Here is a 15,704-nt window from a genome sequence, read left to right on the forward strand (position 1 = left end):
AGGGTGGGTCAGTCGTATCCAACAAAGTGTAAAGGAGGGCTATCTTTCAAAATTGATTGGCAGTGAGGGAGGTCATAAGACTATCACAGAGCCTTATTGGGGGGGGGGGGGGGAACCAGGCGATAAATTCAAATACACATTACCCTAAGGCCTCTTCACACAAGTTCTGATTAAGTCCGGGTTGTATCACTGCAAAGAGTACTAAAGACAAAAACTTTACACAAATGTCTGGTTTGCTTCAAGACTCGACTGGGTTTGTCTTCCTTTCGATCAAAAATAAGCAAAAATGGGGTGTGAAGATGACAAAAGAAATTACAAAGTCAATTGTGTCTGAATGGAGAGGATCATGATGTAAAAACAAGACAAACGAAATATGGTTATTTGAGTTTAAGTATCAATTCAGGTTAGCTTTTGGGTCGTGTTTACTTGAAGTAATGAAACAAATCATTTCAACTCTTCTGTTCCAATCGGGTCAACCCCGGTAAGGCTTCACTCCTTTCTTCATGTAAACGCGTACAATCATTTGACGGCAGTAAGGTTAGTTTTTGTGGTCATTCATCCTGAGTGGGTAAGTAAGTGTAAGGAGGCTTCTGGTCTGATAAGCAGCCGCTGTTTGGTCTTCTCAAGCAACGCGCCTTTGGCAGAGAGGGCTGGGAAGGAGGGAAATACTACCAAGCGAATTAATGTGAACTGATAACAAGTTCAGTCTAATGATGGGTTAGGAGAGGGGTAAGTGTGTTGTTGTTTAGATACAGACATCGATCCGGAAATTCCTGGATTGTGAAATTTGCAGTTACATGCAGTAAGGAGACTAACAAGTAGACTTATACAATAGATAAAATCCAACTTTAATCATTGACGTCTTGGCAAAAAAACTCAGCTCTTTTAAATGCTGACTGCTCTGTATGATATACAACCAGAATACAAACTCAATGGGAATAAAGATCTCCATTAAATTGAACATTTCAATTATTAATTTTAACTCACAACATCAAAGAAAAATTACAATGATCAGATTTTCTCTGTTGCATATTTTGTTCATAATTGTATCTCTCAGGAGAGAATTAAAATTTATTAAATGCAAAAATATATAAACTTTTTTTAAATAAAGTTGTTACACTGGCATTCAGTAATTATGTTTTCTTTTGATAATACCAAACTTTAAACTTCAATATACCAGAGATAATAATTCTTTAACTAAACTTTTTCTGTAGTATGTACAATAGACAATTAACATAGCTTCTTTCAATCTCCATTTCAATCCACAACATTAAGGAGAAACCACAATAACATTTCTATTCTGTCGGAAATTTTGTTTACTAGTTGGCTCTTGATTTTTAGCCAAGGCAGCTTCCATTCTTCTCAGCTCAATAACCTGGAAAAGAAATTTATTTCCTGAGCAAAATGACATCATCCATATTCTCATAGTTTTCAGCAGAGTTTAACTGGAAACTATAAACATTTTTACTAGCTTACTTTAGATGGCAAAAAGTCACTTCTGCTTACGGAACTCCATTGATGGACTTGAAAATTGATGTACAAGAAAAAAAGTCATGGGGCTCAACTGGTCTGAAACTGCACTTTGTATGCAGGCAAGTGTAATTTCCCAGGGTATTCTGCCCACAACCTCATTGGTCTGATTTCTGTGTTTCTATTTAAGTTGATTAAACTGACATGACTTATTCAAGATACTTTCCTTTATCTATTTTATGCATGCAGGCATCCAATATTATAGGCGCTATCAATCTTGATCTCAAGTTGATTTTCCAATCCTGTGGGTAAACATCTAACATTACGACAAACAAAAGGTATTTCCCTTTTCTTATTCTAGGTAGGTGTGACTTTTCTGGGTTTGCACACTCTCTTCTAGCTTGTGATGGAGTTTTTTTTTTTTTGGAAGGGGAAGGGAGGAGGGGCTGAGGTTTCAGTGTATGTCCTCTTCAAGATTAGCTAGGTGTCCTGCACAGTCACATGGTAAGAACTTAAGAAAATAAAGGAAATGTTAATTAGGAAGACAAGAAACACCAGATCTCATTCCCCAATCTGGGAGTAGTTCTGATCTTAAAGTTTTAACATGACAAAGGTTATTAATTAAAATTTGCAGGAAAAGGCCCAAAGATCAACAAGTACATTTACAGTTATCAACTCACTTCACGATATTTGGATATTACAATGTCCTTGATCTGTAGAGGGTTCAATGGTCCTTGGACACTGCTTTCACGGCGAATGAACACCTGTAAGTTAAAAAATCAACAGAGTTGGCAAGTGTAAAATTTGATGTAGAATGTATGATTGTCACCGTCCTTCTTTCTGCTTTTTGATCACAAGATAATGGATAATCTTGTTTCTACTACTAGGAAGATCACCTCTTGGGGCAACCTCAACTAATTTTAGCCTTTTTAACTTCCATTAAGGGACCAGTCTATATTTATTGCCTGAGGAGAGGGGGGAAGAAGAGGAAGTTGGGGTCAGAGGAGGATGTTGTTCGAGGACAGGAAGGCTAATTTATGTAAATGTAAAAGACAAAAAAAACTAAGGCCTGTTATTTATGATGAATGTCTTTATTTTGTGGAACATTTCAGAATTATTATGTCTTATTTATGGCAATGTCTTGACATCCAAAATCCCATTATCATCATAGTCATGACAGTTTTTAAAGCACCCATTAAACCCTTTAACTCCCAGAAGTGATTCATGTAACTTCTCCCTACAATATCTGTCCACTATTTAGCAAACGGGTAATGAGAATATTCAAATGTATCAGGTAGAATTTGTTTTCTTGATCTAACACCAAATTCTTGCAACTAAATTACAAGGAAATGTGTAGCAGCTAGAGGGGAGAATTAACAATCAGTTTCTGGGAGTTAAAGGGTTAAGGGAAAATTCTAGGGAAATATGAACAACTTCATTTATTTCCATCCTGGTGCATCCAACATGTTAACTTAGGCTCAGGGAAGATGCAATTGGTCATTTCCACTTAGTCTTTGATGAAAACAAGCCAAAATACAGTTACATTCAATTTTTAGCACTTGTGATAATATTGAAAACAGTATCAATGCCACTTGTCTCCTATTTTACCTGGTTTTTTCTGGTCTCATACAATTCACCTTTAACACCAGCCTTAACAGAGATCTCTATCACAAAGACATCTGCTACGTAGATAAACCGTCCCTCTCGTCTTTCTCGTGGTGTTGGCTGATAAATTACAGGAACAAATTTTACCCTAGACAAAGATTTAAGGAAAGTTTCAAATTATCCATCATCAGTACCTAGTATATACATTATTTTGTGCAATTGGGTTTATTGTCCTTATGCACATCATAAACAATAACTTAAATTTTGAGGACAGTTTTTGACATTTTCAGCTCACAACTACATGCAAAAATATTTCATAAAATATTTTAATTGCTTTAAGTAATTAGTTTTTCCAAGGGTGCATCTTAAAAAATCAAGGTACCTCTTAAATATTTTACATTTCTCACTAGCATGTACACAGTCCTATGCACCATGTCCATCCAAACCATCCTTGAATTGTTCTTAACCTTCATGAAACTGTTGATGTTTTTTTAAGATTCCCATATTATATTAATCACTTGATCTCTCCATGAGTAATAGAGATATAGAGATCTTCCTGTGACGTATAGGTGCAACTCACTGAAAATGACCACCCTATTTCATCAAGATTGATCTTTTAAAGAATGTGATAGGTAAAACATGTTTATCATTTATTTATGAAATAGTGCAAAAATCATTCAAAGCTTGGCTTTCCTATGACTGATATCATGTATGTTGAACATTTTCCAAACCATTGCATTGTAACAAGGATAAACAAATAAGGGTCAGCCCAGCATTAAATGTGATTTTGGTGAGAATAATAAGGAAATATAATTATAATAAAAAGAAGTCAAATGTTCTGCTCATGTATGTTGTGATTAAGTTCACATGCAAACTTTAATAACATCAAAACATGTATTCCATTTCCTATTCATGATATTTCCCTGACTTAATTTATTCAAAGATAATTAATCATAATTATATTCATTCTTAATCCTGAATTATTACAACATTTTACTGAGAAAACGAACAGTGGATAGTACTAATGGCAACCTTTCACTTTTGTCACATGTAAACATTTATATTACTTATTTGTCTGGTTCTAATAAATAGTTACTTGTATAAAGAATGATCCACATAGGGAATAAACTTCTCAAATTCTTGGCTGACAGTATTCCTGATGTTAGTTTGCATTCTTGGTGAGCAATAAACACCACGAACAGCACCTGATAAAGATGGAAACCACAGGTGTTCACAAATAAAATAATGTTCATCGAATGGGAGGGATTGAACTTGGTAGAGCAAATACCAGGTTTCAAAGCCAGCTTTCTGGATGAGCCTGCTAGTCCTAACAGAAAATTTCTGCCATAACATACCAGTATAGATGACAATCATATATAACTATCAAAAAACCCAGTTTACACAGCATCTAATATAATATACATATTGTCTATAAAAGTAAATTCTTTTAATTGAATACATATAACTGCAGCCACTTTATATAGACACTTTCCCACATGCTTTCCTTTCAATTACTGTTTTCCTTCTTCCACAAGTGACATGTGTCTCTTACCATTGTCAAGGACTCCTGCAATGAGGACACCTCCATCTGTGTTCAAAAAAGCACTGCCGTACTTTTGTATATGCTGTAAGTTAATAAAGGAAAAAAGATCATCAAAACAAACAGGAAGAGGGGAAGGACAAGAGAGTTTCAGAAACACAATTTTGGCAGCTGAAATGCACTCAGACCCCATTCAAAATTTATATTTTTACTTAAATATTTGTTCTCAATTTTACCTCTGGTAATATTGTAATGGGGTAGCTTCCTCCACCAGTTTTAAACTCATGATGATGGCTCTCTGTCACATTGATGGTGCTGTCTAAAACATAGTAAGAGTGGTTCCTGCAGGATTCAAAGTGAAATACATAGGATCCAGTCATAAAATTATTGTTAATAAAAATATCAACTTCATGGGCATTCTGAATATCAAGTTTTTATGCTCAGTTACCCATGTTCTACAAAGTAACATAAAAGGTTTGGCACTTCTTTTAACTCTATGTATGTGCAGCTCCAGCCTTATGAACAGGTTACTAAATACCTATTTACATTGCTGAATGGAGTCAAACACTGAAAGAGCATCTAGTATTTACTGCACACAAACATCCAGAGTCAAGTGCAAACCATTGCATGTAAGGTATTGTGTCTACCACTATTACATTGAAGTCATCAACTGATAGTTAACTATCAAGTTAATCCCAGTTTCCAGAACATGATTCAACTTGGAATATTGGTTTTCCCTCAGACGAGAAAACTTCCCCCCCCCCCCCATCACTTAATGTAAGAGAGAAAATTGACACCAAGCACTAGCTATGACTTGATCCAGAGTCAGTTTGGTAAAACAGGATAATGAAGATGGTTTATCTTAATGGGAAACCATTTTCTGGCCAACTTAATTAAGGTACAGTGTTACATGAAAGAGAAGGGATTTCCTAAGTTGCAGTATTAATATTCAAGCTAGGCCATCAGAATCAAAGTATGAAATTGTGCTTAGTTGATCACCCCCTTTCTCAGTGTATCATGCTAAAGCTGGGTAAAAGAAACAAGAATTTAAGCTCTACAAGAGCAATCACAAATCACAAACATCTAGAAGACCTACCGCCATTCAAGAGAAGACTTTGCAGCACTAAATGGTTGACTGGGGGTCATTATGTACCTTGCAGACCGTAATGGGCCAGCAGGTGTTGTAAAAAGGAATGACTTCACATCATGTCTGTAGGTGCGTGTTGTAAGTGCCTTAAAGGCAACAGTTATTTTTTGTTTTACGCTATCCCCAGCTTTCTTGATCAGTGATACAATATTTCTGGGTCTCTTTGTGTCCCTTCCTCTTTCTGCATCAATCTGTTCTTGATCATTGGGATCTCGTTTTCGTTTAAAGAAATTCATCCTGCATATGACACAACAGAATACATTGCATGTTAGTATTACTTTGTAAAAAATTTAGGCAGATCAGATTTTGAATACTTAAAGCAAAACTACCTTTAGTCAGCTGTTTAAGTCCCAAAATTCTTACCCCTTACACGCTTTAATTTTCACTTTTATTAAGCAGTCACCTCTATAAAGCACTCTCAATCACCCTTAACATGCTGCTTGTATTGTTTCCACCTACATTGAATGATCACTTAGAGCAGAACTCAAATAAAACTAAAACAAGCTCTCAAGTATATTTCATCCATGTTCATCTCCCACAATCAAAGCTAATGGTATTTTTAAGCAAGTTATTGTACATTGAGTGGTCAATTATGGTATAAATTGCTTTTTTTGTTGTATTGCCCTTTATAATACCTCTTTACTGTGGAACCTGCATTAAGTTGTCAACCTGTATTTGGTGGTCACTTTGTCATTCCCCATGGGTGACCCCCTGTTACAGGTGCGAATGTCCTTCAATTTGAATTAAGAAAAAAATCAAGGGTCTTTTCTGGTAAGTTGGCTGACTAACTGATGTTTGTAATTATAACTCTCAATTTATCCTTCATTCTTGTGCACATTGATTCTGGGATTTTGAGATTCTTGAAGGTGTAATTATATTTATGAGTTATCTCAGGTTATTAAGCTGGTAAGCCAACAAAACCTGCTGTCCATAGCTTCAATTAATGGAGAATAACTGGATGGGATTACGGGCATGCTAAAAGAAACGTGTGTGTCAAAATAATGCTGAATAAATATCTTAAACATTGTATAATCATTGTAATAAGTTTTGATTCAGAGCTGTCTTCGGTAAGAAAACTATTTCAATGGTTCTGAGGCCTCTTAATCGATTTTTTACTTCTTTACTTCTCTCCAGTCAGCTTCCCAGCTGACTGGAGAGAAAGAGGCGGTACTTTGTTTGCCATGTAACTGTTTTGTTCCCTTCCCCTCGCCATCCACTCAACACAAACTCAAGACCTTCCACAACTTGATACCAATAAATAAACGTTTGCAAAAATTTCATTAGTCTCTAAATGTGAAATGGTCATAAAATATCTACATCGTATATTTACGAGTCACATCTACTTATTTCTCCTTAGTTATTGATTTAAAAGATTTGCATCACAAAAAGAAAGCTAGATTCCAGAACTAATCTCAGACTAAAGTGATTAGAAATTGGGTTCTAAAAGATAAGGAAAAGTTCTGTGCATGAATGAGATCGATTGACCTGTTTTCGTTTGTACATGTGCGAGCGCGCAAATTCAACGACGGAGACCAAAAACGCCATTTTGTCATTCAAAAGCCAGACAGGAACAAGATCTCGAGAGGTCCTCAAAAGAAAGACAAGAAATATTCAAACTTACTTTGGGTATGCAAAAGTAAGTTATCCTTGGACACAGAACTCGGACTCTTCGCGTGTTGATCAACAAATTTTAAAACTCCCACTCCAGCATCATGTCAAAGAGTTCTACGATGACACTGAGTCGAGGTCTTACCCAGGTCTCTGCGCATGCAGAACATACTTCCGCACCCCACAGGCCTTTGCTCGAATATGTAACGAACCGACGGCTCAATTTTGTTTTATTCTGTAGAACCGCGGCTGTTTTTGTATAGAAAATTCTTAAAGCTGATAAAATTCGAGAAGATCTCCGTTGTTAGCATGACAGCATGGTTCAGGAGACCTTATTTTGACTGAAAACAAGGTCCGTCTGTTATAACAGCGGAAATGGTCCAGTAGCCACAACGATACCGACTGGGCAAGTTTACTCTTGTATTCCATTTATTAAGTGGATTATCTTTCATCAGTTCGACTAAAAAAGCTTCATAAAAGCTTGAAATTGATGTTTTAATCCGAAACTCGCGAGATACTGCAAAACCTGTTTAAATATCCGACACCAAGCCCAAACAGTTGTAGCTATAACCTTGTGTAAACTCAGAATTATTAGAATTTATATGAAAAGTTATGACAAGGTACCGTTAATGATTGGAAAGTGATGCGCTATAATTGCAATACTCTTAAACCGAGCTTTTGTTGTGATACTTGTAATACTCAAGATCGACTCTACATTGACATCGCCATTCACATTTCAAAATTTCGACTGATCCGATACGATTCGGGTTTGCATGGAGAGTTTGCGAGAGCCACGATAATTCAAGGTAGTATTCGCTACCTCTGGATCTGATTTATTTTACCATATTGACTAAATTTTGGATATAAAGTTGTAACTAGTTAGTTCATAAATAAACATAGCGTTAATTGAAAACTTATGAGGAGATAAATGTTGAAATTTTCTCACTTTTCTAGGACCCCGGAAGGATTATGTAAATATTTGCAATGGAGGCCACTATAAGCGATAACCCGTTGACAGACGAATGTCAGACAGCTAATAATGAAGGTAACTGTTCGTAAATTGAAACGCTTCTTGCCTCAGGCAATCAGTAGTTATTAACGTTCTAACGAATGTATTTACAAACGCTTGATTCCTTCATGAATTTGATCGAGTGCATTTCATTTTGCGAATTACATGGCAGACGATCAGGAAGAAATCAAGATCACTGATACTAGTCACGGTCACAAAAAGAAGAAAAAGAACAAGAAGAAAAAACGTAAGTCTGCAGCTGTTGCTACAGATGTCGTGATGGATGAGAGCTGTGGTGAAAATTTCCCAAGTAGTTCAGGAAAAGATCAGCCTCCAAATCCTACTGATCATCTATCAGCAACGACTGAGGTCGAAACAACAAGGCCACGTACAGATTCTTCCATACAGTTAGCCAGTATACTTTCATCAGCAGTCAAGGATGGGGAAGGCGACTCTAATCAGGAAGGCAGCTCTACTAACAAGAAAAAAAAGAAAAAGAAAAAGAAGAAGAAAACTGAGAGGAATGCTTCCGCTCATTACCTTGCAGATGATGACCCGGTTAATTTACAAGAGCCAGTTCACGATATACGTGATAGGCATGAAGATTTAGAGCATGCAAAGGAGGAAGATACAGCTCTAGAGGTCGTCTCACATCAACACTTATTGACAACTATGGGTGATCATCAGTTAGCCAGTGCACTTTCATCAGCAGTCAAGGATGGGGAAGGCGACTCTTATCAGGAAGGCAGCTCTACTAACAAGAAAAAAAAGAAAAAGAAAAAGAAGAAGAAAACTGAGAGGAATGATTCTGCTCAATACCTTGCAGATGATGACCCGGTTAATTTACAAGAGCCAGTTCACGATATACGTGATAGGCATGAAGATTTAGAGCATGCAAAGGAGGAAGAAACAGCTCTAGAGGTCGTCTCACATCAACACTTATTGACAACTATGGGTGATCAACATGCAACTAATTATCAGAATCCAAACGCAGAGGATGCAAGCTTTGTTCAAGTTAATTCTTTTGTGACGAATCAGAAGAAAAAGGAAACGGGAAAAGAAAATGAGGAGGCGAACCCGCCGTCAGGTAGTGAAAATGGAGTTGACCTAGCTATAAGTACAACTGCAACAACTTCGGGTGAAATGACTGCTGTAAAAGACCATATGAATGCATTTCCATTACGCGGATCTACAGAACCAGCTTCATTAACCGACACAGCCAGGCCAATTCAGGAGACTGATGAAGGAAGTACAACCACCAGACAAGCAAATCGCGAAGAGTAAGTAACTTCAGTCTTTACCTTCCTGTTTATAACACAAACTAAGGTAGCTAAGTACTTTTTCTTTTACTTTGATCTGTCACTAGCATTAGTCTATCTGTGCAGTGATGGCACTCGGAAGTGTTGTTCTTTAGCTTGTCTTGCTTTCATTTCTATTCCTTTTGGGAGCCAGTTCTTTAGCGAATGTTAATTTTTTGTTTAATATCTGTTCAGACAATGATATAGCCATCAACAAAAAGGTTCGGAACGTTAACTCTCCCTGATAAGATGCCCGCAATGCAGGCTACTCTTGATGCTATTCATCATTGTGATTTTATTATTGTTTTTCTTGGGCACCTCCCTTCGAGCCCTCAAACAAAGTGAAACACTAATGTTATGTTGATTTGTTTGGATATGTTAGGAGGAACATCATGTGCATTTTCAAACTTGTCTACGGAGTTGGTCTGAGAGCGCTTCGCATGTTGTTCAAGGATATCAATCCCTCGTGGACCAATAAACCATCCGATGCTGCCGGGATGGATAGAGGGAAGATGGAACTCACCAAAGAGGAAGAAGATAGCTTCAATAAAGGAGACATTAATGAATGGGACTTTTCATTAATGACAAAAGTACTTCTCAACTCCAGGAGCTGTGTATTGGAAATAAACAAAAGACCTGACTTCACCCGTGCTTTGCAGGAATTGAGAATTGCCCGAAACAGGTTGCTCGGACATCCTTCTTCAGAGTCGATGTCTGATGACGATTTCAAAACTTTATGGCCTCATTTATCAAGTAACTTTGTCGTTCTTGGAGCTAATGAAAGTGATATTGCAGACATAATTCACCAGTCAGGTATCCACATGCATCATGCTGCTACAGTACTGTTTATGAACACAATAGCTATTTTCCCCAACTTTCTTTTAGTTGCAGTAATACTAATTTTTTTTCCTGAGAGATAGACTGGATACGTAAACGATTAAACAGAGAGTAAGAGATGTTCTCATTTCGCTCTCAATGGTCTAACAAATGATGTAACTGCCTAATTATGCTTTAAAAAATCAATTCACAGACCCCTGCGCCAACGTTGTCTATCGTTTGGAATATCAGCTTTTCTGCTTATCGACAAAGCGATTCTAATCAGGGATCATGTTTTAGCAAACAAAATATCTCAGACTTGTTTTCAATATGCTGGGTTCTACTTCACCAAAGGCGCAACAATAACACTAACATGTACTCTTTACAGATGAGGTTCTTTACTCTGGAGAGTACTACAAGCAGCGGTTCTTGGCAGAGCGCGCCTGGTTCGTTCATTACGAGAAGAAGCTGGATACAATAAACGCCAATCTTGGAAAGGTGTACGAAAAACTGGATATAATCATTGAAAACCAAGCACCTAGCGGTCCGGCTCAAACTCCTGTCAGTCCCAAAGATCTAGGTGGTCCCAATTGGGATGAATGGCTGAAATTCTGTGCTATGGTCGGAGATTTCGAATCTCACCAAAACCAATACATTCTTGTGACGGACTCTCTTCCTTCGGATGATCTGGTGCACTTTTCAATTTTGAGAGGTGTTACCTGGAAGATGGTGTTGGACTTTGATCCCATGTCTGAAGAGAAAGGATTCTATCATGAATTTACGTCAAAGGAAGGGCAAAGCAACTTGGTCACCATGATAACTCCTGCAGAGCTGAGGAAAAGCACCATGGGAGGTCTGCTTCGTCAACTTGATCCTCAGAAAACGCAGTGGCTTTTCGTCAATGGGAGGCAAAGTGACACAGAGGGAAGTGCGCAGTCGTTTCCGGATTGGGAGGCTACTTCGGTTAAACACATCAGTAGGCTGTTTGGATGTTATTCTGATCCTGACAAGTTTGACAAACAAAAGCCTATCGTGTGCGTTATCCTTCCATTTCGCCAGAAGAGTCTATCCTTCTTGGAGGTAACGTTGAGTCGTCTCATCGAAAACTTTGACGAGTTCAAGTTACAATTTGTGTCGTTTAAGCACAAGTTCTGCCACCTGATCTCACGAAAGTTTGAGGTGCGAAATTTTGACTTAAGCCCAGAACTTGTTAATCTGGGACTGTCAGAAATGCTTGGCGCTACAGCAACACAAGAGTATCGCATGCCCTCTTCGCAAGCTGGCATTCCCGCAAGACTAAGCCAGAATGAGTTCCTGTACCTCAAAGAACACCTTCAAATCCTTTATGGTGGCTGTGAAGATCTCCCAGAATTCTCACATGATGAAGCAGAAGCGGAAAATTTTTTCGAAGAACACAGAAAGTCCTTCATTTCAGGAAATCCTATCTCGCTCGTAAGTCTTTACGACAATCACGACGCACGAAGAGAAATTGAGATGGATATTCGAAGCCATGTTCAACGTCTCCTCGACCAGGGTTTGACACGATCCGTGATTGTAGAAATTAGACACTCACCTGGAACAGGTGGTTCCACTATAGCTCGTCGTGTTGTGTGGGACCTTCACAAAGCTCACCCCTGTGCAATCCTGGAAATAACGAGTTCTCGTTATTATTTCGATGACGACAACACACTATCCACCAAATTTGCTGACCGAATTTCAGCACTAGAGGAACTTTGCTATACATCGCCTTTGATCCTAATCGACGGAAAACACTCTGGATCGATTGAAGCTCTCTCAAACAAACTCGTACGAATGCTCTGCAACAAAGGTAAACGAGCCTTGCTATTACGCTGCAAACATGGTTCAAAGTCAACCAAGAGGGTAGCCCAGGAGTCTTCTCATGTTCACCATGTATTTGATGTGAACGTTAAGCTTGAGGATTCGCTTGCTGATCTAAACGAGTTTCAATCCAAGTACAAAGAATACATCGCTCAGTCATTAAGTGAGAGTCAAGAGCAGAAGCTGTGTCGTGTCTTTCATTTCCCTCTACTTGCCATGATGGAAGAGTTTCAACCCAAGCTAAAAGGGATAATTGAAGACACTCTCGACGAAATGGGAGGCATCCAACAGGAAATGGCTATGGTCGTGGCTTTCTTGCAGAAATACGCAAATCATGTAACACCAGCCTTTCTCCTGTATGAAGCATTCAAAGGGTACATCCGCGTCACTGGTGATAAGTCAATCACCTATAAAGACATCAGACATCTGTTTACAGAGCACTTGCTCAATTTAATGGTGCCTACAGACCCTCCCAGGCCCAAAGGAAGATTGAGTATACCAGAGAAAGCGCCACTTGAAAGTTACACTCTTCAACATCCGCTGGTTGCCGATTTGGTTCTGAAAAAGGTTTTACAGGTCCAGGAGTGTGATCTCTTCGGAATAGTGAACAAGTTCCTTCGGCTACCTATTTACCAACACGAATGCTTCCTGCCCCTCTTTGAAGAACTGTTTCTCCACAACAAATATGGGCGAAAGATCAAGTTTTCAGTATTGTTTGAAGAACTCAAATGTATGGATTCAGAGCATGCGGCAAGAATCTTCTGTGAGGCTGCTATAAAGACAAATGATGCCGCTGTATATGCAAACGCGGCAAGATTTCTCGCTAAGAAGGAACCACCATCGTTTTCGAAAGCAAAGGAGCTCATTGAGAGTGCTTTCAAAGCCAACAATTCAAGAGTACGACTTCGTAGCTTGTATCACACCAAAGGCGTCGTTCTCTTTCATGAAATGAAGTGTGAGATTAAATCTGGCCGGGTAATAGATCTTAAGAAGCTTGAACGCTTAGCCAGAGAGGTACTCCAGGCCCACCACGAGGCACGAAACTTTCCACCAACCTATCCCCATCCTCTAATTGGAGAGGTTGAAGTTTGGCTGGCATGCATCCAATGGATCATGAAAAATCTTTGCAATCGCGACTCCGCTAAAACCTTGAAGTTTCTTACCAACAAATCACCACCTTTCTTTCGGACCTGTGTCAGTGACTCATTCAATTTGCTGGACATAGTGGATGGAATCTGCCAGAGTGTCCCTAATCTTACAGATGCCGAAGAAACTCAGAGACTTTGTAACAGCGCTCGATTGTCTTTAATTTCTAACTTCAAAAGAGGACTTTCAGTATCTGGGCGACAGCGGAATGCAGATGATTTAATTGGAGCTTGTCAAGCATTATGTAGTACTCCTAACTTCCCGAGATCTTCACAAGTAGAGCTCAAGAAGCTTCAGGCCCACTTCATTCTGAGTGGCGATGATCCAATTGACACATTAAGCCACGAAATCCTCGAGTATTTGTTGAAACTTCTGGAAGATCTAGTGCTGGTGGAGAACGACTATAGGCTCGCGTACCACCTGATGAAAGTTTGTGTCTTGGTGACTGGGAAAAGATGTTACAGTCTTGAACAAGGTCTTACTGTTAGCGAGAAATGGCGCGATGCTTCTCCGCACGACTGCCTCCCTTATTTTTACCAGATGACTATCTACTTCTTAGAGATACTCGATGGTAACTCACTTGAATTTACTCCAAAGTACACCAAAGCATTAAGGATGTGCCAAGAGAAGTCCCAGAATCATTTTCGAAGTACTCAGTCGACTTTGTTTGTTGGCAAAGGAGGACAAGGGATGTCCCGTCTTATCACTCGCAATGGCCTTCTGCGAGGGGAAACTGATTACGTTACAGATGACTCTGATAAAGTTACAAAATTTTGGCGGGTAGACAGTCGCAAAAAATTGTTGGAATGCAAGGGAAGGATACGGGTCTCAGAACAGTCATCCGGTCGCCGGAAGAGCCATCCTTATATTGAATTGGTGCAAGGAAATCTTCAGCTCTACGTCGGGAAAAACGCAGAAATCGGCAAAGTAGAAAGAGACTTCAACTCGGGGACGTTGGTGTACTTTGTAGTTAGCTTCAATCTCCATGGCCCTGTTGCTAACGGGATAACTTTCGAATCACAAGAACCAACGCATGGTTGACAGAAATGCGGAAATAGCATACTGATGGACGCATTTTGGATTTAGAACTGAAAAAAGACATGCAACTCTTTAGTACTTTGAGGACCCCACGGTTTGGCTAGGGTCTCATTGACTTTTGATCTTTCGATTTGAATCAGAGACAGCAATTGAACATTGCACGTTGACGTTCTAGTTATACATTAATGCTAAGGCGTCCTATGGCTGTTATTAATTGAAGTTTTCCAGCTTTATACGTTGAGAAAAATACTTCTTTGTAAATATTATTGCTATTCTATGGTACTCCCGCACAACGACGAAACTAGATCGATAAACCAGGACCAGATGGAGTAATTTAGCGACCTTAAACACGAAAAACATCATTTATATGTCATTCTCCTAGTGGACATTTATTGTAGTTTCCAAGCTTCACAGTGTTCGCAAACACTGCGTATCCCTGGACTAATATGTATATGTATGTATGTATATGTATATATATATATACATGTGTATATATATATATATATATATATATATATATATATATATGTACCTACACTTATTTTTTAAAATAATTTTATCAATGGGAATTTCTGTGTTATATCAAAAATTGTGCTCTGATATAAGAGTGCACACGGAAATTGGATTTTTGTATTAGATCTGAAAAGTAGCGGACGCTTTATAGTTTTTGAGAGTGGACGCTTTTTTTTCATCTTGGAAGACATGTTTTTACAGTAGCACTGTTCTCTTCAATTTGAAATACCCTCCTTTTTTACAATGACACTCTCTAGTGATTTCCTTTAGGATTAAAACCAGTCAGAATTTCTATGGCTTCATTAAAGCATTTTAAATTCACCTCCGTGCCCAGCTTAAAGTGTGTACTTCATCAGAAAAATAGGCTCATCCCTTAAAACGAAGGTTATAACGGTGACAAATTTACAATGAACCTACGGTTGTGAGGAAATAGACCAACGGTTTCAAATGGAAACTATCAATTACTATCAATTACCTACTAAGGATTTGATTGGTGTTTTGGAATTTTAATTCATTTTCGTTGGTACTTGTTCAACCTGAAACAATTTGTATTTACTACAGTTCTTTTATTGTCTCAGTGTTGTCTCGTTGTCTGTCCGAATAAGAGGGAAAATATTTTCATGCGGACGAATGTAGTGACAGGGAACGAAAAAATAATTATTAAGGCAGCTGTTT

The 15,704-nt window shown here is 38.4% G+C and overlaps 2 protein-coding genes across 3 annotated transcripts; one reads left to right on the top strand and one right to left on the bottom strand.

The window, feature by feature from the left end:
• Positions 1-827: 827 nt before the first annotated feature.
• On the bottom strand, positions 828-7,551 carry LOC149040610 (schlafen-like protein 1). 2 transcript variants are annotated; one of them, XM_089182285.1, is made up of 8 exons: positions 7,384-7,551; positions 5,712-5,999; positions 4,852-4,957; positions 4,628-4,700; positions 4,172-4,280; positions 3,079-3,223; positions 2,151-2,234; positions 828-1,375 (listed from the first exon to the last, which is right to left on the bottom strand). In XM_089182285.1, the coding sequence occupies exons 2-8, from the start codon at positions 5,996-5,998 to the stop codon at positions 1,271-1,273; spliced, it is 909 nt and encodes a 302-aa protein (XP_089038411.1). In that variant the 5' UTR covers position 5,999; positions 7,384-7,551; the 3' UTR covers positions 828-1,270. The 2 variants fall into 2 exon arrangements, with proteins under 2 accessions (XP_089038411.1, XP_089038412.1); XM_089182286.1 differs by lacking the exon at positions 7,384-7,551 and adding an exon at positions 6,126-6,254.
• On the top strand, positions 7,535-15,347 carry LOC113679644 (uncharacterized). The gene is made up of 5 exons (XM_089182283.1): positions 7,535-7,776; positions 8,325-8,415; positions 8,552-9,659; positions 10,060-10,490; positions 10,882-15,347. The coding sequence occupies exons 2-5, from the start codon at positions 8,355-8,357 to the stop codon at positions 14,517-14,519; spliced, it is 5,238 nt and encodes a 1,745-aa protein (XP_089038409.1). The 5' UTR covers positions 7,535-7,776; positions 8,325-8,354; the 3' UTR covers positions 14,520-15,347.
• The last annotated feature ends 357 nt before the right edge of the window (positions 15,348-15,704 follow it).

The sequence above is a fragment of the Pocillopora damicornis genome, chromosome 9, assembly GCF_964200805.1.
Source record: "Pocillopora damicornis chromosome 9, jaPocDami1.2, whole genome shotgun sequence".
Taxonomy (NCBI): Eukaryota; Metazoa; Cnidaria; class Anthozoa; order Scleractinia; family Pocilloporidae; genus Pocillopora; species Pocillopora damicornis.

Excerpts from the sequence above, each read along its gene's own strand:
- LOC149040610 (XM_089182285.1), bottom strand. The coding sequence starts at position 5,998 with ATGAATTTCTTTAAACGAAAACGAGATCCCAATGATCAAGAACAGATT. Across the intron at positions 4,701-4,851 it reads CCATTACAATATTACCAGAG|CATATACAAAAGTACGGCAG; the intron begins GTAAAATTGAGA and ends ATTAACTTACAG. Across the intron at positions 2,235-3,078 it reads ATGAGACCAGAAAAAACCAG|GTGTTCATTCGCCGTGAAAG; the intron begins GTAAAATAGGAG and ends TTTAACTTACAG.
- LOC113679644 (XM_089182283.1), top strand. The coding sequence starts at position 8,355 with ATGGAGGCCACTATAAGCGATAACCCGTTGACAGACGAATGTCAGACA. Across the intron at positions 8,416-8,551 it reads TCAGACAGCTAATAATGAAG|ACGATCAGGAAGAAATCAAG; the intron begins GTAACTGTTCGT and ends ATTACATGGCAG. Across the intron at positions 10,491-10,881 it reads AGACATAATTCACCAGTCAG|ATGAGGTTCTTTACTCTGGA; the intron begins GTATCCACATGC and ends TACTCTTTACAG.